The sequence below is a fragment of the Sciurus vulgaris genome (genome assembly GCF_902686455.1).
Source record: "Sciurus vulgaris genome assembly, chromosome: 16".
Lineage (NCBI taxonomy): Eukaryota > Metazoa > Chordata > Mammalia > Rodentia > Sciuridae > Sciurus > Sciurus vulgaris.
Window position 1 is genome coordinate 6344042 of NC_136477.1, and position 21428 is coordinate 6365469.

At 48.3% G+C, this 21428-nt stretch overlaps 1 protein-coding gene across 1 annotated transcript; it reads left to right on the top strand.

Annotated features, from left to right (window-relative positions):
* Positions 1–9603: 9603 nt before the first annotated feature.
* On the top strand, positions 9604–20374 carry LOC306646497 (vomeronasal type-2 receptor 116-like; the record flags this gene model as incomplete). Its single annotated transcript, XM_079115093.1, has 7 exons — positions 9604–9626; positions 10441–10732; positions 11852–12049; positions 14352–14579; positions 16220–16343; positions 18241–19137; positions 19995–20374. 7 exons carry the CDS (start codon positions 9604–9606, stop codon positions 20372–20374), a joined length of 2142 nt encoding a protein of 713 aa, XP_078971219.1.
* Positions 20375–21428: the final 1054 nt, after the last annotated feature.

Genomic DNA, 21428 nt, shown 5'->3' on the forward strand with positions numbered 1-21428 from the left:
ACCACAGTCTCTACCATAGCCCTTAGACCCAAGGGAAAGTCCCTCCATTGCAGCGGCTGAGCCTGGGGAGCAGAAAACTGCTTCCGGTGGGCCGTACCTCTCACTGCCATGCAGTTCCCGTGGCTGGGGTTAGGACAGGGACAGGCGTGGGGTAGGTGGGAGGGGAGCAGCTCTCCTGTGAAGCTGATTACTAGTTGGCCTTGTGATGTCCCGATCCTGGGTTCCTGCGTGGGAGAGCTGAGTGGGGCACGGGCCTGTCCCACAGCTGGACCGGAACACCATCACATGCCCCAAAAGGTGGAAGTGAAGCAGGGTCCAGGGGAGGTGAGGGGGTTTCTCTGCTTCTTCCCGAGGATCTCCTGCTAGGAAACCAGTGTCTCATCACATCGTGAAGGCAGCAGGTGTTTTCTCTGGGTCGTCTGGAGCCGTATCCTCCCGAGCTGTGGGCGGGGTCCTGCAGTTGGCCTGTGCTGGGCTTAGACTCTCCCGGGGAATCCCGCATGTGGAGTCTCCACACTCTGCTTCCTGCAGGGGAAGAACTGCAGCTGTCCTGAGCTTCGGGATGTGATGCGTGGCTGTCTCTTGGACCACGCCAGGCAGGTTCTCTGGTCTTGTAGGCTGATGGCTGGGGCGTGGCTGCTCCATTTCCAGGCACCAAGGAAAATCCAGGACATGAGCTTCCCAGTGGGTAACGGCATCAGTGAAACCTCTTGTTGGCTATGTATAGTTCCACGGGGCTCCTGGGAAGTTGCTGGCAGCTTCCTCCCTCACCTTGTCCCCTTTAGGAACCTCCCTGGTAAGATGATGACTTTGGCTTTTCTCCCTGAGGGCCAGCAGATTTCTAGTGCCTGGATGACCACTAGAAATGGTCTTGGACTCAGAAACTCCAGGTGTGCCTGGGAGCTGAGGTCTTCATTCTGGTCCCACAAAGAGCCCTGCCGATCACACTCAGTGATGGGGTCCTTGTGGTCATTCCTGACCATGTCCCGAGGTCATCAGAGGATCTCTGGTCCCCTGCTCAGGCCCAGTGGCTCCGACTCACAGGTATCAATACCACCTGGAGACTGATAATGAAGATGGATCTGTTAGTGCCTAGAGAGCTGGGAATGTGTGTGCATGACCAACAAGAGGCTGAGGGTCTTCAAGGCCCCCAGCTGTCAGTGGGATTTCTAGGAAACCGTGTGTCTGGGATCCGCCCTTCCTCCTGAGCATCCTTTTCCTCAAAACTGTGACCCAATTGCTGCCTCTCTTGGCTCCTCTCAGCTGCCCGAGTCTGCTTCTTTGAATTCTCATTGGATCTCCAAGCCTGAGGCCTTTGCCCAGAATATGCTGTCGGGCACCTGGCAGGCCAACCAGCATGGCCCAAGACATCTCTTCCAATGGCAACGAACTCTGAGCCCCCAAGTCCTAGCCAAGAGTCAGAGAGGCTGCATTCACAATCATGGACACCTGCTAGTTTAAAACATTTTAACTTGTTCTAATTGGTTATATGTGGCAGTAGAATGCACTTTGACACCACACCTGCTAGTTTTGGGGTGTCTCCTTTGAGCAGAGCTCACTGTACTTCGGGGATGACTTAGTTGTGCGAATCACCTTCTGTGCCAGTTCCCAGAGCAATCTGTAGTGCTAGCTTCCGCCTCCAGGCAATGAGTGGGATCAAGCTACATGTCGCCAGCTGAACAGACTCAGCAAGACTTCAGCTAATGGTTACAGAAGAGGACAGCTTGGAAGGACCAACCGTTCTGCAGCCCTTCATTCACATTAAATATCGGTGGGTCAGAGACATGACCCCAGTCTCCTGGACCCATTTCTCCTGAAACACTGGACTGTATTTAGTGACCCTAGAGCTCTTCTCTGTCCATGGAGACACCTCCCTCTGGTTCGCCGAGGTCAGCCACTCCACTTGGGGGCCCTTCCCCAGCGGCGCGCTGGCAGCTCGCCAGCATGGAAGAACCCCTATCAAGCTCTTTCTCCCCGCAGGCTCTGCCCAAGTCCTTGTGTGTGTTCACGGGTCTTCTTCACATGCGCCAAGTTCAGTCCTGTGTCCTCGGTGGGATTCTCGTTTGGACGTATTTATCCAGGGAGTCGCTGGGGCCAGCTGCCTGCACTTAGATCCTCACAGGGATTTCCTGTGGTCACACCTCTGCTGGCTGTTGGGACCATCTGAGAGAGATGTCCTTCACCTAGAAGCTTCCTGTGAGAGTCAGCTGCCAGGGTTTTGCACACTTGTCACACCGATGTAGTCCCAATGTTGCTAGAAGTCTCTTTTAAACATTAATCTAAAAAAACCAACATGTTCCCAGATGAATGTTCAGGCTTGCCTAGTGCATAAGAGCTTGGAACATCCATGGGATCCACCAAAGGCCAGAGTATTGAATGCCGTGTGCCTGTTCCTCGTGCCGTGATGGCAAAAGCTCTCTTCGCACAGGCGTACCTGATTTACCGAGCACCGGTGGCTCGAGTTTGCAGTGCGCCTCAGGACGTGAAAACGTTACAAGTCACCATTAATGTTCCTCATTGAACTCACTCCGCTGTTTCATGAACAAATGACCTCAAGCCTCCCTTACTGTCAGGACACGCTCTGAGAAGCGTGTCCTAGTGATTTTGTCATGATGCGAGCATTGTAGAGCGGCTCACTCAAGCTGAGATGGACATGACGTCACTAGGTGATGTCATCTTTGGAGTCACAGGGTGTATGCAGTCTTTCCTTGACCTAGAGATCATCACTGGTGTGTGACTGTGTTTGTCGACTCATGAATGCATAAATAAAATGTGGAGTGCTGTCTGTCCATGCTTTGCAGTATTATTCAGCTGTAATAAAGAAAAATTCAGCAAAGTTGTAGGAGACAAAATCAATACTCAAAAACCAGTTGCTTTTGGTTGGGGTTGTGGCTTAGTGGTAAAGCGCTTGCCTAGCATGTGTGAGGCACTGGGTTCAATCCTTAGCACCACATAAAAAAATAAAGAAAAAAGCCCCAGTTGTATTTATATGCAAGAACAACAAGCAATCTGAGACGGAAATTAAGGAAACAATTTAAAATAGCAACAAAAAGAACAAAACACTTCCTGATCAGCATAGAGGCAGACACACCGAAAATGACAAAACCTACTGCAATGAATTATAGATGACACAAATAAATGGAAATGTTATACAGATTTCATGCCCTAGATACCTCTAACTATGTTGGCAGATGAGAAGACTAATATCACTAATTGTCAATGTGACTTAACGCCATCTAGAGATGGCACCATCTCTATCAAAATCCCTGCAGCAAATTTTGCAGAAATAGAAAAAAATCATTGTAAAATAATACGAAATGCAAGGAAATCTAGAAAAGGAAGAGCAAAGCGAGAGGGAAAACAGCCCTTGGTTCCCAACATCTCACAAAGCGGAGGTGATGGGAGCAGCCTTGTGCTGGCGTGAACAGCACACGTGCCCATGGAGCGGAAGAGACACCCAGATCGGCCCTGGCCAGCTGGCTCAGTGGGTGGCAGGGTGCCGAGACTTCCTGCTGGGAATTAGTCTCTCAACCAAAGCTTTGGGAAAAGAGAATAGCGACTTACAAATTAGTGACCTTGAACCTTCGTCTTATAGACCTCAAGTAACTCAAAACGGACTAAAGGACTAGACACAAGACCCAGGTAAGTAAGGGCCAACTATACATCTGACAGCGGGTTAATCTCCAGGATGTGTAAGGAACTTAAAAACTTCATAGCAGAAAGCCAAAAACCAAAACAAAAGCCAAATTAGAGCATTGGCAATAGACCCAAACACACTTTACTCTCTTGACACACACACACACACACACACACACACACACTCACGATCAATGGGCATATGAAGTAAGCCCTCCACATCATCAGGACCGTCAGGAAAATGCAAATCAAAACCACGAGGTGGCACCCCAGTGAAATGAGAATGACTTTTCCAGAAAGAAGAGTGCTGGCCAGGAGGCGGAGAACAGGGAGCCCTTGTACCCCATTGGTCAGAGTGCACGTTAGTGCAGCCATGGCGGAGAACAGTCTGGAGGGTCCTCGAAAAGCAAAAATAGGACTAAGTCCAGCAACCCCACGGTGGGCACGTATCCAAAGGAAATGAAATCAGCACGACCAAGAGACATCTGGCCTCCCATGTTCATAGCAGTATGAGTCTCAACCGTGGAAACAACCTAAGTGACCGTCGTTCACTAGTGAATGGGTGAAGACAGTGTGCATAGACACCGTGGAATACTATGAAGCTGTGAAAAGGACGAAGTGCCATAATTTGTGACAACAGGGATAGAACTGGAGGTCACCATGTGAAGTGAAATTTTGCAGGGAAGAGAAGGAAAAGTACGTCATGATCTCATCCACATGAGGAATTTAGAACAGTCGATCCCACAGGAGTTGAGTGTAGGGTGGTGGTTACCAGAGGCTGGTGCGAGAAGAGGGTGGGGGCAGGGAGAAGGGCAGATCAGTGGGTGCCAGTTACGGTAGACAGAGTCAGGAGCCTTGGTGTGCTGTTACACAGAAGTGACCCCAGATAACTGTAAGGCACTGTATATTTCAAAAAATTAGAGGAAAAGATTTTAAATGTTTTCTACATAAAGGCAAGATACATTTTGGAGGAGATATGCTTTTTAGTTTCTATTAGTGCATTACAGTTATCCCTAATATCAGAGTTCATTCTGACACAACCAGGCAAGCATGGAATGTAATTCGCCACTCTGTGCCTTTGGGGGGACCAGGAGCCACAGGGTTTGTCTGACCATCTGCTCTGGCCAAACCCGCTGGCATTTTTAGGGGGGAAGTCACCCCAGCTGCTCCCTGCCGGTCAGGGGGGTGGGTGAGGCTGGGCCTGCTGGGCATCAGGGGAGCTGGTCAGCGATGCTGCAGGCGGATGTGGGCATGAAAGTGGGAGAGGTGCGCTGCCCCCCATCTGAGTTTACGGCTCTGCTCGAGGCTGTCAAGCCAGGCGCTGGTCAGGTGTGCCGGGCGTGCTGGGGACGGGGGCTTGCTTTGGGTGGATGAGCCTCCCTGGAGAAACTGCCTCTCCTCCTCCTCCTTCTTCTCTCCCCTCCTTCCTCTCCCTGTCCCCTTCCCTCTGCTGGTCTGCCTTCTACTTATTTGCAGTTTTTAAAAATCAGAGCTTTGTAGATATACCTAAGGGTGAAATTCACTGTGGCGTGCTGACTTTAGTTCAGACTCAGCAAGTCAAGGGGTGGGAGTCTCCTCTCACACCTGGAGGCTAGACCAAACTAAGGGGACAGGGTGCTGGTGGGGAATCCGGCGTGAATAGCAGGGAGACCAGTGATGCTGAGGAAGGGGATTGGGGGAGCCTGCACTTTCCCGTGGGCCTGTATGAACGCGCTACAGTGAATCCACCTAGGCACATCCAAACCGCACGGATGGAGGAAGCGAGACGTGAACAAAGGAAGATCAGTAGAGCAGAGGGGAGTGGGTGAGGGGAGAAGGGGACGGGCTGGGACTGAATTCGAGCAAATGGTATTCCATGCTTGTGTACTTATGCACAATGAATCCTAATATTATGTATATCTAAAATGAACTAAGAAAAAAATTTTAAAAAACCCTGAGATTTGGCCATTCCACTATATTTACTATCCTGAAACATCTTGCTGCAGACCACCAACATATATGTTCCGCAGCTCTTAAAAACCAGACATAATCACCACCCTGTGTGCGTGGCCGATAACAGGACCTGTGTGATTCTACAGCGTGAAGAACCCGAAGCATGAGAAGTTAGACTCCATTTATGTTTGATGTGTCAAAGTGCATTCTACTGTCATGTGCAACTAGAAAAACAAATTTTAAAAAATCACCAAAGTAAAAAGAAAATTACAGGACAACTCTATAGCGAATGCTTCCTATGAAGAGTGGTAGGAAAAAGGCATGTGGAGAGTAGACCCACACTGGGTAGGGAACAGGGCGTTTGGGTTGTGCCCTCTAAGCATGCGAGACGAGAGCCCGGGCCAGGCCTCTCCGCGGGCAGAGCACAGACGTCAGCCTCCGGGGTGGGAGCTTTGACTCCGGCAGGGTGCGCAGAGCCCCAGAGCCTCCCCAACGTAGCCCACTCCTTCGCAGACACACTGTGGACCTGGGGGCGGGGTTGGGCACGGGACCAAGGTGGCCTCCTGAGTCGCTCGGGGGTCCTGGATGCCAGCCCTTCCCTTCCCTGCTGCTGGGTGTCTTGCTGAGTCCAGCACCGGCCCTTCCTCGCTCTGCCAGATCCCTCGGGCCCTGAGTTCACAGGAGGAGGGAGAGCATGGTCTCAGGATGCTGTGGTCCCTTGCTGGACCATGATGAAATCCGAGGGACCAGAGGAGGAGAGTCCAAAACATGTTTTTCCAAAGTGTTTTTCAGCAGGATGGAGCAGGGCAGGTGCAAGCCCCGGGGCCGTGGATCCCCAGAGTCACCGTCAGGGGCTGAGGTGGAGCATGAAGACAGGGAGTCGGGGCTGCAGCCTCAGGTCCCGACACCCCACCGATGCCTGCCTTGTGCGTTTAGCTGTGTCCTGCTTCCATGAGCCCCTCCGGCACCCTGCGTTCACAGGCCGAGGGCACGGAGCCGTAGTGGGACTCCCGGGCGCCCTGCACGGGACCCGCTGGCCTTGCAAGGACAGAGCCCCGTGGATCCGACCCCGCTTGTCCTCCCCCTCAGCTCAGCCTCTGTGCCAGGCAGACGTGACATGCCGTGGTCTCTGCTGCTGCTCTTCCTCCTCCTGCAGCCTCTGCACACTTCAGGGCCCCGGAATTTGCGTGGGTGTTTCCGATACCTGAAGCCAAGTGTCTGCAGAGATGGGGACCTGACCCTGGGGGCCTTTTTCCCCCTTTACTACGTGAATCAGAAGGCGCCCCTAGCCCGGCTCTATTTTTTATTCAGGCCGCATGGTTACGCAGTACCTCACAGGCAAGTTCTGCACTGCATGCGTGTTCAGCGTGGTTGTGAGTGTGTGTGTTCGGGGGTGTTTAAATCCCCTTGGACAACATGGTGGAGTTCTGGGGCTCTTGGAATGAGCAGCTGTGTTGGGACCTCAATTCCTCCTAGTGCCAGGACTCTGGGTGGGACCCCAGGTGTCCTAGATCCTGAGCCCTGGTGCGAGGTCAGTATTACATTCAGAGGTTCAGGGGGCTCATGCTGGGTGCCCACTGTTGCGAAGGGCATTGTTGAAATGTGCCTGGCAGAGACCCCCTCACCCTGAGCACCCTCCAAAGCTCCTTAACCAACTGCATCCACTTGGGTATGAGGCCTTTGGCTGCCTGAGGCTAAAAGCCAAGAGAGGAAAGCAGCTCATCTTTCTAAGGGGTCGGTGACCTTCCTAGGGATCGTGGCTACTTCTGCAGGAAAACTACAGAAACTGCTGAACTTCTGGGCTTTCTGCCACCGTGTGGCGTGTCTCTAGCAGCTGAGCGGCTGTGCACGTGCTTGAAGGGGCTCCGGGGCAGACAGCCCGTGCTGGGGCTGGCGCGGTCGAGTCTGTTTAACCCTCAACACCTCCGCGTGCTGGGTCCTCAGATGATGGGTAGGCAAAGCGCAGTTTCTGCGGTTGGGGTGTCTCTACCCTCGGCAGTCCCCTTCCACGTTACTTATCCCTCGTCGTTTCAGCTGGTGGCCTTGCACTGGAGGGAGGGGAGAGTGGAGCTGCTGATCTCTGGGTGGGATTCAGCCTTGCGGTTTCTCACCTGGATGAAGACCTTTGTCTGTCCCTTCTAGCTGTTTCAAATTTCCTCCTTTCTCTGTCTCCTTCTCTATTATTAAACCAAATGTGGACTGGGGTGTCTGATGGCCGTGACCTCGTGCAGGTGGCTTCCCGGGTTGGGGGTGGCTGCTGGTTGGTTGTTCTTGTTCTCTCGGGGTTGGAGAGGCAGGAAGTGATGAAGAGGGTGGGTCCTTCATCTGGGTGCTCTGTGAGAACCTGCCTTGTCCCTGAGGTTCGTGTGGGGAGAGGGCCAGGGTCTCCAGTCCAGGCCACAGAGCTGGGGGCTTCCATAGCACCCTGCCTTCTGTCCAGAGAAATTTCCGGTGCCCCATTCTGTCCCGAGAGGCCAGGCCACATGCAGGTGGTTGTCCAGCCCTGGCATGCTCTGTCTGTCCCGAGATGGGCACAGACTCTGTGCTTCACTCACAGATTTGGCGTCTCATACCCAGCAGTGGTGTGTGAGCAGTTTTCCTGTGGCTCATTGACTTTTCCTTATTATTTCCATGCCTGCCAAGTGTCATTGTTCATAGATATGCCTGTGCTTGTTGATGGCAAATACTGGTCCTTCGGGTGCGGCCCAATTTGTATGACTTTGAGTAACACCTTGTTCATCCGTCTTTTAAAACAAGCTTTTCTTAATCCTCTGATTAAGATTCTTGGGACAATGTTGTTGCACTGAGATGTGCTTATTCATAAGCCTTTGATGGTTGTTTCTAAATATTTCTGGGAAAATAGCATCTTTTCATTCTCCCAAGTAGAAACCCTATGTTCTTCTCTCCCTCTCCTCAACCCCAGCCAGCATAAATCTAATTTGTGTTTCTTTGGATTTGCTGATTCTGGACATTTGGTATAAATTGATTTATATAATTTGTGATCTTTTGTGAGTGGTGAGTGGCTTCATTCAAATTGTTAGGGTTTTTTTTTTTTTTTTTTTTTGGTACCAGGGATTGAACTCAGGGTCACTTGACCACTGAGCCACATCCCAGCCCTATTTTGTATTTTATTTAGAGACAGGGTCTCACTGAGTTGGCTTAGCACCTTGCTGTTGCTGAGGGTGGCTTTGAACTCATGATCCTCCTGCCTTAGCCTCCAGAGCTGCTGGAATTACAGGTGTGCATCACCATGCCCAGCTCCCCAGCCTGGCTCTCAAGCCCTTTTTATTTTTTATTTTGAGACAGGGTCTCACCAGGTTGCTTACAGCCTTGCTAACTTGCTGAGGTTGACTTCAAACCTGTGATCCTCCTGCCTCAGCCTCTAGAGTCACTGGGATTACAGGTGTGCTCCACCATACCTGACCTTTGTGCCAGGTTTTTAAGATTCATTTATGGTGTAGTGTGAATCAGTTGTAATGTGCTTTTCTTTTAATATCTTACTATCTTGGTCTCTTTGGAGTTCAAGGTACTGCTGGTTGCAGAGAAAAAGAGAGGAAATATTACATGTTCTTCAATTTGCTCGACATAATTTGTAGGATTGTTACTATCTCTAACTTAACGGTTTGACAAAATGTACCAGTGGAGCCAGCATAGATTGTTGTTGAGGCTTTGGATTTTGGGATAAATCTTCCTTTATCCTAATGTTTCCTCTTTTTTGACATGGTGTTGGGTTCTATTAGATACTGTCTCATGTAGAATGGTCACAGCCAGATTTGTGAGTGGAATGAAGGAAAAAAATCTTTTAATTTTTTTTTTTTTTTGGCACTGCTGGGGATTGAACCCAGGGCCTTGTGCTTGACAAGCAAGCACTCTACCAACTGAGCTATCTCTCCAGCCCCCTTTTCTTTTAATTTTGTGTTGAGATTATTTGAGGCTCATTAATACTGGCTGAGAGTTCTCCCTTGTGTTCTGTGCTTCAGATTTTACTATTCACACATTGTACCTTGGAGAGTAGCAAAGGATGCTGGGAAAGCAATGGATATTCAGGACATTGAGAGGTATGTGGACGGTGAGCTCACAAATCTGACTTGGACACTTACGATACCTTCAGGCTTCTGTAGGTCTGTGCAGTGTTGAGGATGCAGCCTCTGGTGGCAGGTCTGAAGTTGGAAAAAAGGGAATTAAACTAGCCAACTTTCAACCAATGTCAAGTGTTAATAGCACTAAACGTGAATGAACTAGTCCCTCTATCAAGGATGATCACAGGAAATAAAACAAAGTATTTAAAAGTAAAGAAAATTTTAATTCACTGGTCTTATAATAATTGAAATACATAAAATTAAGCCTCAGGCAGGTCTCAATGGCAGAATCAGTGTTAGGGACTTGTTTGGCATGTAACAACGTGGTTCTCTACATGAGCCCTAAACGTCTTTCAAGTATTTATGGCAAAGAAACAAAATTGGACCATTTGTTGAGACAACAGAAGAAAATGTCACATTCCACAAGTAAAGCGGATGAGCACAGAACTACTGGACACAGCAGGAAACACCCCTCCACACACGATTCTTTACTGGAAAAATTCCTCTTTGTTGACTGTGCTAGACTTGCTGTCTCAGGCACCTTCCACTTATAGGACTTCTAAAAATTTATAAAAATCCAAGTCTGTCCAGTCAACAGCTGTGTCATATGGCTAATGTCACCTCAACCCACTCAGGGCCCCAGAAACCTCCCAGAGTCCTGGGAACCTCGTTCCTGTCGGTTCCACGTGCCAGAGCAGGACCTCGCATGGGAAGCCTGGGATGAGAGTTCCTGTCCCTGGACTGAGCTGGGAGTCGACTTGACCTTTCTCTCTAATGCCTCTCCCTCCGTTAGGTGGCTTTGGAAGAACTACCAGTATGTGCTGGCTTTCTACTTCGCCATCCAGGAGGTCAACAAGGACTCCCGCCTGCTCCCCAACCTGACCTTGGGTTTCCACTTCTACAATGCCTTTCACAGTGACCAAAGGACCTTAGAGACGGCCCTGCTGTGGCTGTCTGGAGGCACCAAGATGCTCCCCAACTACCAATGTCAGACTCGGAGCAAGCCTGTCGCCATCATTGCAGGAACAGAGTCGGCGTTCTCAGCCCAGATGGGCACGCTTCTGGAGCTCTACAAGACGCCGCAGGTACGGCAGCTGTAAATTCTGGAAAGAGACGTTTGAGTCTCCCCAGTGTCTTCCACTCATCTATGATCAGAGGAAATATGGAAGTTGAGCGCATATCGTACCCAAGGGGCTTAGGTGGGAAGGTCCTAGTGGATTCTCCAAGTTCTGAGATTACCCACGGTGGAAGGAGAAAGATGAAGGAGAAGGAGCTGGGGATACCTAGAGTCTCAACCAGGGTAACTTTCCAGGGACACTGTGTCCGTCCCCCAGCCACTGGGAACAGTGGCTGCTGGCAGCTCATGGCTGCGGCCTCCTAGGGCATTTCTTCAGCCAGGAACCTGCCCCTCCTCTCAGGGACCTCCAGAGGCCAATGCTGTCACGTGGGGATGGTAACAGCTGGGTATTTGGGTTCTATTTGGAGCAGCACTAAGGGCCACCGTAGTGGATCCTAAGGAAATGACTGAGGCCGTTACACACATTGTATTCACCCACTTCCTCTGCCCAGCCTGCTTTGCTCACCTGCACCTGTGCAGATCTCTCAGGAATGCTCCCAGTGAGCTGTCACTTACAAGTCTCCACACCCCGGGCCTTTCCAGGGGACCCATCCGACTCAATCAGCAATCAGGAGGCACTACTGCCAATCACAGACTCCGGCTTAGGAGAATCCTGTTCTTGAAGAATTAAATAGTATAAAATCAAAGAGGATAGCTAGTCATTGTATTCTTTAAGACAACTTAAATTCTTGTGTTCATAAATTAGGTCCAAAGTACCAAGAGATTCATGTGGTAAAGATTTCTTTCTTTCTCCCAGTTCACATCCCTTATTGATAGCCGGGGGGTAAAGGATGTGGTGAACACACTGTCTTGGTGATGCTTCATTCAGAGTTCTTTATTTCCTGCTGCAGGAGATGAAAGCACAGGTGGATTCACATGTCCCTCCCTAAAGGTAACAGCACTGAAAAACATGGTCCTCTGTGCACCCCGAATGAGAGAAGAGGGTAGTCTCTGCAGCAGCTTTCCCTCTACTGAACAGTATTTTATTCAACAGGCCTCTCTTATACAGACCTTTCTTACACCCTCCCCTGGAGAGACAACCCCAAATTCCCACAAACTCAGAATCATATCTTTCTTTGCTCATTAGGTCACATATGGACCTTTTGATCCCATGCTAAGTGATGAAGACCAGTTTCCATCACTCTATCAGATGGCCCCCAAGGACAGCTCTCTGGCCCTTGGAATGGTCTCCCTACTGCTGCACTTTGGCTGGACCTGGGTGGCACTCTTCACATCTGATGATTTGAAGGGAGAGCAGTTCCTGAGGGATCTGAAAGCAGAGCTGGTAAAGAACGGTATCTGTGTGGCCTTAACAGAAAAGCTCCCTGACACTAAGACAATGTATGGACCCAGCGACATCACCTTCATGAGTAGGATCAGAGTCTCCTCTGCAAATGTGCACATACTCCACGGTGAAGCAGGGACCCTCATCACCGTGGACCTCGCAGCAGAATTCTTCTTAACCACAGGGAAGGTGTGGATCATGGCAGCAAAGTGGGATATCGTCACGTCGGAGATGGACCACATGCTGCACTCTTTCCATGGAAGCTTCTCGTTCTCACCTCACAAGGGGGCGATCCCTGGCTTCCAACACTTTCTCAAGACAGTTGACCCTTCCCACTACCCAGAAGACTTTTATTTCAGTAAATTGTGGGCTTATTCTTTTGATTGCTCACCTGCTGGGTCAATCTGTAAAAAATATGGCGTCTGCCAACCAAACACTTCCTTAGAGTTTATGCCAGGAAATATGGATATCATGACCCTGTCTGACTCCAGCTACTTTGTCTATAATGCTGTGCATGCAGTGGCCCACGTCCTTCATGACATGCTTTTGGAGAAAATTGAAAAGGGGTCTCTAGAAAATGCAGACCAGCCTGGGCTGCATCCCTGGCAGGTAAAACTCCTCCTGAAGCAGAGCAAGCCCTGAGTGCCTGATGCCACCTGCAGGTGCTTTACTCAGGTGCATCAGGATCAGCAGGATCAGGCGAAGTGGAATGTGGGCTCTTTCACACGTGTTATGGGTACATCTGTGAGTGTTATCTTTATGGGGAAAATTCTGCTCCTGGGATTTTCTGTTTCAAGCTATTAAAAAGTTGAATCAGAAAAGCATTTTCTATTTTAGGATGAAATGCTGTCAAATATCCAAACACAGCTTATGACAAAATATAGATAAAAAATCGTTCAGGTCTACACTTTTCCTTGTAGATCAAATGTCAGAAAATGCGGACACCATGATCCTATCTGATTCTAGGTATCTCTCCCACGATCCTGTACATGTATTGCCCCAAACCCTCCAGGAGATACTTTTTTTGAAAATAAAAATAGGTTATACCCGTTTCAGATGTAATATCTAAAATGACTATCAGAAATAAATTGTTTTTAGATGTTTTTCTGAAACCTGCAATAATCATGGGAATGGGGACTATGGTCCCATTTTAAAATATGAGACCCCTGATAATGTACATAAGCTCAGGCCATCTCCTGGGGTTTGATACAGATTTTTCTGGATTTTAGCTGTGGCTCATCTGAATCCATGACCCATGTATGGAATACATTTATAAACTTCCATTCTCATGTGCAATAGGCAAACTTATTTATCAGATTTGTAGAAAATGTCAAATACATTTAGTATGTAGGCAAAGACAAATAAGTGTATGTAAAGTTTAGTTCACCATCTACTTTCTATTTTTTACTAACAATGATAATATCTGGTATGCCATTTTGTGCTTATTTTGAGTGGATGTTTGGAAAAGTAGATGACTTTGTCAAGATGGGTTCCAAACATGTGATGATGAATTATTTATAATGCTTCAACTTGAAGTAACCATTAAACAATAGTTTCTTAAGCAACGAGAGGTTAATTATTTCCCATAGCACGACCTCATTAGAATCAGGAGTTTTGGTTTTTTAATTTTGGGGCATAGATAGCTCCCTGCAATGTCACAAGACAATTTCATTCTCATCTAAAAATGTCAGAAAGCACAGACAGGAAACAACTCATGTCATGCCCTTTAAAGTTCTATTGAGGTGTAGTGGATATGCAAAGTCGCACCTGTTTCATCTTGGCAATTACGAGCTGTGACATGCACACACCAGGCTGCCCTAACCACAGCCAAGGTACTAAGCGTTTCCTTCCCTGCTGTGCCCTTTTCAAAGTACAAGAATTGGGCTGGGGATATAGCTCAGTTGGTAGAGTGCCTGCCTTGCAAGCACAAGACCCTGGGTTCAATCCCCAGCACCGCAAAAAAAAAAAAAAAAAAAAAAAAAAAAAATCAAGAAAACCAAAGTACAAGAATTGGCTTCTGAGAAGCTCCAGATGACTCCCCTGGACAGGATTCCACAGAGCCACGCCAGGCAGCTGTGGGCAGCCTCCTGGGACAGTTCTGATGGGATTTCGGCACTCCCTCATCGTTTCCATGGGGAGGAGGAGAGTTTCCACTTCCCCCTCAGGATGGTGGTCACCTAAACGGCACTGGGAGGAAAACCTGGGAGCAGGGGGGTGGGGAAACAGGAGCGAGTATACTGTAGGCACCCTCTTCCTCTAATACCGGCACACGCCTCACGTCCAAATTCTGCCTCTCCCGCAGCTGCATCGGTTCCTGAAGAAAACCCAGTTTATAAACAGTGCTGGGGACCACATCTCCCTAGACGAGAAGAGCAACCAGATGGCCCAGTATGACATCCACAATGCTGTGAATTTCCCTGCTGGGCTTGGGCTGCTGGTTAAAGTAGGAGAGTTTGTCTCCAAGCGTCCACTTGGTCAAGGCTTGGTCATCAATGAAGAGATGGTAGAATGGCCCATTGGGTTCACAGAGGTATGATCCTCTTCAGTACTGGGTATGTGGGAGGGATCAGAATGGAGTCCTGAGGTGAGACTAGCTGTGACCCTTTAACCTGGTACTAAAGTCCCCCTTCCCATCTCATTTCTACTATGTGGTCTTGCTTTTGCATATTCTGAACTAACACCTACAGGAAGAGAGTTTCGTGGAAGCAATTAAAGTTTGGGTATATTTATTCATGTAGCAGTGATAAAGTTGAGCAAATTAATGAGCAGAGATAAAGATAAAAATACAGATACCTTAGGTCTAGGGGTGTGAAGGGAAGGGAAGGAGTATGGGGGTAGGAAGGATAGTAAAGTGTGCCTCATGTACATGTATGACGGCATGACCGATGTGATCCTGCAATACGTACAATCAGAAAAATGAGAAATTACACTCCTTTTATGTATGCTCTATCAAAATGCATAAATGCATTCTACTGTCATGTACAACTAATTAGAACAAATTAGTTCTAATCAAATAAAAAATCAAATAATACAGCTACATAAATACCAAATATATCCCTCCATATACCCTGAAGCCCTTAATCAGAGGTGGTCAGAATCCTCATTTGTTTTGATGCATTATAAACACAAGTTGATTGTGGATTACTACGCCATTCACCTTGTGGGAGGTATCATTTCCATTTTTCCTAGTATTTTGGGTACTATTCAGTCATCAACCTTTGTTCTCCTCAGCATTGTTTAAAGCACTGATACGAATTCATGTTGTCTTTTCACAATTGGACACTTCCAGGCAATTTTGTAAGTGATTTACATAACAATCATGTTTTGCACCCATAATGTGTTTTTTGTTTTGTTTTTTTTTTGGTGGTGGTATTGGGGATTGAATTCAGGGGCGTTCTACCACCGAGCTACATCCTCAGCCCTTTTTATTTTTGTTTGTTCATTTTGAAACAGGGTCTCACTAAGTTGCTCAGGGGGCCTTGAACTTGTGATCCTCCTGCTTCAGCCTCAGCCTCACCGAGTAGCTGAAGTAGCTGGAATTATGTGCGCCACCATGTGGCGGAACATATGTTCTTTATTTCTGGAAATCAACGCCCCAGCTGACCTCAGACGCCCAGGAGTGTGTTAGCCGCAGTCTGTGGTGTGTAACGCAGGCAACTCCTGCTAGGCTCTGCATTCTAATGGCTCCAATACCTCCCAACAGCGCCCCCCCCCCCCCCCCCCCGGGGACACGGCCCTTAACTTCAGGTCCTTTTTGGGATGCTGCTCATATTCAAATCAAAGCACCGACTGAGAGAGTGAAGGCACAGGAAAATATTTCCAGGTACACAAGTCCATAGGACCTCATAGAAAACTGCATCGGAATGATTTTGGACGATGAGGTTGAATAAGAAGAGAGGAAACCCCAGGGAGTGTGGCCGGAGATGTAGGACATTAAAGTGATCGGGTACTGTGGTGATAGTTCATACTCGGTTGAGAAGGAAGGATGCTAGCCAACCATGGTAACCCAGGACTAGATGTCGGGGCGTCAGGACGCTGGTGGTGGGCAGGTGCAGTGACAACCCTCTGTTGAAAGTCAAAGTTCTTTCTTAGGAGGAGAGAGATGGTGACATCCTCTTAAAGCTGCTGACAATGTGCAGAATCTTGACCGGTGCTTCTCTTTCCCCTCAGACTCCTCGATCTGTGTGCAGCCAGAGCTGTGGTCCAGGATTCAGGAAAGTCCCCCAGGAAGGAAGGCCCGTCTGCTGCTTTGCTTGCGTGTCTTGCCCAGAGGGACACATTTCCAACCAGACAGGTAGAAGATACAGAACTGTCCTAGGGTAACTCATGTCGCTGACTATTTCTCAGGAAACAGAAGCCAAGGACATGGGCGTCCTCTTGGGATCCTAGTGCCCACCATTCTGCATTCCCCCCTTTGCTCATGCTGTCAATATATCCATTCATTTATCTTGATTATTGGTGCATGATAAGCATACAGAACAGTGGGGTTCGTTTTTCCGTGTTTGCACATGCACAAAATCAGTGTGTCCATTTTACGCGTTGGCCCTTGCCAGGCAGTGCTCATCCTATTAGACTCAACTGGAAAACTGATGCCAGTGGTCAGCTTTGTTGACTGTCCAGTGCTGCCCCAGACAGTCTCCAACTGAGACCTCCTGACATGTAGGTGTGGCAACCTTAGGGTATGGGTGTGAAGGGATGAAACTGGATGCACGGCAAGTAAGCATGTGTCATCATGGAAGCATCTGATTACAGTTTGGACCATGTCCTAAACACCATGCAAGGCATTAAGTACACATACTTAGTACAGGACCCTAACCTTTGGAATATTATAATACGACAAGGAAAAGAACGTGTTAACATTATGAAGACATAATATTTTAATGAAAGGCATAATCCAGTGTCCCTCAAAGTATGAAATATAAATTTAAGGATTTATATATCCAAACACAAGTGGTGTTGTCGAACACAACGTGTGTAAGGGATAGTCAAAACAGGCTCCATTTTTCAAAATATGAAGAATAAATTTAAGGTCTGCCATTTCTGAATTGTACTGTGTAATGCCCGTCAATTGGTTTGAATCACTTGGCAGAAGAGCTCTCTTCAGGTATGTTTAAGTGAACAAAATAACAATTTGCAAAATATTTGAAACACCGCACGAGTGCGTAGATGGGAGCCTCGGGGTCTGGTCCCCAATGTGACACACCCACCCTGCTGTGGGCCAAGCGCGTTCGAGACAGAAAGCAGGAGCCCCGTCTCTCTCTGAAGAGGCATGAGGATGTCAGGAAAAAGATGTGCCAGGGAGTGGCTCTAAATCACTTGGGAATCTCATTGTGTCTCATGAGCCCTACCTCTGAAGGCCAAATAAACCTTAAGGCGAGAATAGGCAAACTACTGCCTGTCTCCACAAACAAAATGTAATTGTGACATGGACATGCCCACTGACATCTTGTGGCCCGCAGCTGCTTCTGTGGGTAGGGGTCCATCTGAGCGGTTGCACTGGGCCGCTCGGCATGCAGAACTCTCAATATGTATGGTCTGCTGCTTTTCAAGAGAGGGCTAACCAAGCAGGCTTTTGGTGGTATGAATAAAAAATTCAAAAACTACCATATAGTCTTAAAAATTGATTGAAATATCTATTCCTCAAAAGTTGATTAAATTCCATTCAAATGTTTTCAATTTGATCTGTTTTCAATATTTGTATGGGAACACGGGCAAGAAAAATGAAAATCTGGGATGAGGAAAGACTCGTTCTACCAGATATCAAGTTATGTATGAAAAGAAACCAGCAGACATCAGGATAGAGATAGTTAGGAGGTCCCGGGAGGTTTCGGCAGTGTGTCAGGAAAGCGGTCACGTTGAGGGCAGTACAGGGCTTACCCTGAGGAGGTACAGGGCGGTAGAGAGGAGGTGCGGGAAGAAGTCACAGCCTTGCTGACCCCACTGAGCTGCATGAGAAGCCCAGGGACACCCACCCCATGCTGAAGGTCCTGTCGGAGTGGGTTTGGTCTCGCCGGCAGCTGGAAGCGTTCTCCCTGCTCAGGAATGTAGCAGCTACGCTGGTGTGTCTCCATGTGACATCACAGGCTGTCTGTGCTCACGATGACAGTACACAGGTTACAGTTCCTTCAACCTGGCAGATATGAAGAAGTCATGGAAAATAAACATTAAATCTTTTTTTGCTTTTTCCCCAGATGCAGAACAGTGTATTCAGTGTCCCGCACACGAGTATCCTAACAGTGAGAGGACTCGCTGCCTCACCAAGGTGGTGACCTTCCTGGCCTTTGAGGATGCCCTGGGCATGGCGCTGGCCTGCACGGCTCTCTGCCTCTCTGCACTCACGGCTGCTGTTCTTGGGGTCTTCGTGAGGCACCAACACACTCCCATAGTCAAGGCCAACAACCGGGCTCTTAGCTACATCCTGCTCATCTCCCTCCTCCCATGCTTCCTCTGCTCCCTGCTCTTCATAGGCCATCCCAATACTGCCACCTGCATCCTGCAGGAGACCATATTTGGACTGGTGTTCACTGTGGCTGTTTCCACTGTCTTGGCCAAAACTCTCACTGTGATCCTGGCCTTCAAGGTCACTGCCCCAGGGAGAAGGATGAGGTGGTTGCTGGTGTCAGGGGCACCTAACTACATCATTCCCGGCTGCTCCCTGATCCAGCTGATTCTCTGTGGAGTCTGGCTGGGCACCTCTCCTCCCTTTGTGGACTCAGACACACACTCTGAACATGGCCACATCATCATCACCTGCAACAAGGGCTCGGTCACTGCCTTCTACTGTGGCCTGGGATACCTGGGCTCCTTGGCCCTGGGGACTTTCATGGTGGCCTTCCTGGCCAGGAACCTGCCTGACACCTTCAATGAAGCCAAGTTCCTGACCTTCAGCATGCTGGTGTTCTGCAGTGTCTGGCTGACCTTCCTCCCTGTGCACCACAGCACCAAGGGCAAGGTCATGGTGGTCGTGGAGGTCTTCTCCATCCTGGCCTCCAGCGCTGGACTCCTGGGCTGCATCTTCGCCCCCAAGTGCTACATTATTCTCATAAGACCTGATGAGAACTCTTTCAAAGGTTTAAAAGATAAAAGAGGTTCTAAGGGAAGTAGACATCCTAAGGGTTTATCTCATAAGCCTCTATCACATTTTTAGGATTTCGAAACACAGACCACCCTGAGTTTACAGCCCAGCATCATAAAATAAGTGAAACTGGCTTATTATTTTAGATCCACTTCCTTTTTAAAAGTCATTGTGTAAAGCTAACCTTACCCACTTCTTGAGTTATTTATAAACACAAATAATATATCAAATTAGGATGATCTCTGAAAATGTGCATATCACATTAACTTCTCTTTTATTTGTCAGTTGATGGAGTCTGAATATTCATATTTTGATAAGGTATCTAAATTATACCTGCTTTATGTTCTGTTTTCCTCTGACTCAGATTTTGTTACTGTGAGCATCAGTATGTACTTGGAAATTTTTCCTGAATACAGAACTAATTAGTCAAGTTCAATGTTTATACCTGGGTGTACTCTATTTCTCCCAAGCCCTTATTAAATAATCATTGTCCACCTGTTTTGAAACGCTGCCTTTATCACATGCATGTATCGTGTTACTCTATACATGGAACTGGTTCTATCATGTGTTAGCAATTCACTGCATTTTCTTTATGCCTTTGCTGAATTTTCTCTTTCCAGATCCTCCCTTGGAGACAATGAGTTTTTTGAGGTGAAATTCATGTGGTGAACCATTTTATTGTGATCGCCTTGCTGGCGCCTACCACATCTACATTCATTGAACGTAGCGCCTTCACAAGGCTGTGCTAGCGTGAGCTCAGTGTAGCTCCAAGATATTTCCACTGCCTCATAATCAAACTCCTTGCACATTAAGTCATTGCTTGCAAATCCCCGACCTTGGTCCGTAACCATAATCTCCTGGTGGGGTCAGGTGTGGAGGTACCTGTTCTTGATATTCCTGTGGGTGGGGTGGCACACTTCGTGCCTGCCATCTTTCACTTAACGTTTGGTTTTAGGTTCATGCACAACGTGGCAGGTGTCTGTCTCATGCAAAGCCCGGTTGTGCCAGGCCAGCGGGGTAGGTTGCTGAAAGGCCGAGATGTCTCGGGAGCGGTGGGGCCAAGCTCACAGGAGATCAGAGACTGTTCCCAGAAGGCTGCAGTGGCAGTGGCTGAGCAGAGCGCACCTCCATCCCCCACGGCGCTTTGCCAAGCCGTGCCCAGCGGCCCTCGGTTCTGCTCCAGCCGCTGCTGCGAGCGGGCTTCTCTGTTAGACGGGCATCGTCGGCGTCAGCTCAGTCTGCTTGTGTGAGTGGCATCCCAGGGAGCACCAGCCCTGGCCCACGTGCAGAAAGCAACTTCCTGCAGATGACATTTGCCTGTCCCGGTTCCCTGAGTGCTTGAGAGCAAGCCAGGGCCCTTCAGGGTGATACCTACCTGCACAGTCCAGCGGGGCTGCTCGCCTCTTCCCTCAGCTCTGCTAAGGTTTTGCGGGACAGAAAGGGACATGGTGTTCTACGGTTCCCTTCTTTAAAGATGACACAGTATCTTCCATCCCTTTTTTATGACTGAACAACATTCCATTCTACAGGCATATCACATTCTATTGTCCCCATTCATCTATGGGTGGAAATCGGGGTTGTTTCCACCTCTTGACTTTTATGATTAGGAGTTCTGAACATTTGTGCACAGGATTGGTTTGGGTGTGTGTTTCCAGTTCTTTTGGGTTGGCACCAAAGGGTGGGGTGGGGTGACTGGACTACCTGGTAAATTCCATGCCAGCTTTTAGGAAACACCCTAGTGTTTTCCCCATTGGCTGTGGTCACTAGCTAGCCAGCCAGCAGTGTGTGACGATGTCAGCTTCTCCACATTCCATCTGAGGTGACAGTTGGAGTTGCCCCACATGGGGTAGCAGGGATGTTCTCCTAAGGGACCACGCCAACCATCCTGAGATGAGAACATTTGAAGTTCCTAAAGGTGCTTCCAGGGTGACCAGTGAGATGCATTTACAAGGGGCATATATATATATATATATATGCATATATAGATATGTCACAGTGAACCCCACTATTATGTATAGAGATAGTGCACTAATAAAAACATCATAAAATCTTACTCTGTTATTCTTTTGTGCTACAAAGCTTGAGGAACCTTAGAATGATAGAAAATTTCTCATTCCTGATTTATGTTAGAAGAAACCTGGAGTTTTGTAATACCAGTGACTCAGGAGGCTGAGGCAGGAGGATCACAAATTGAAGGCCAGCTTCAGCTGCTTAGGGAAAAAAAGAAAAGGAAAAAAGAAAAAGTCCTGGGGATGTGGCTCAGTGGTCAAATGCAGCTGGGTTCCATCCCTAGTACAAAAAAAA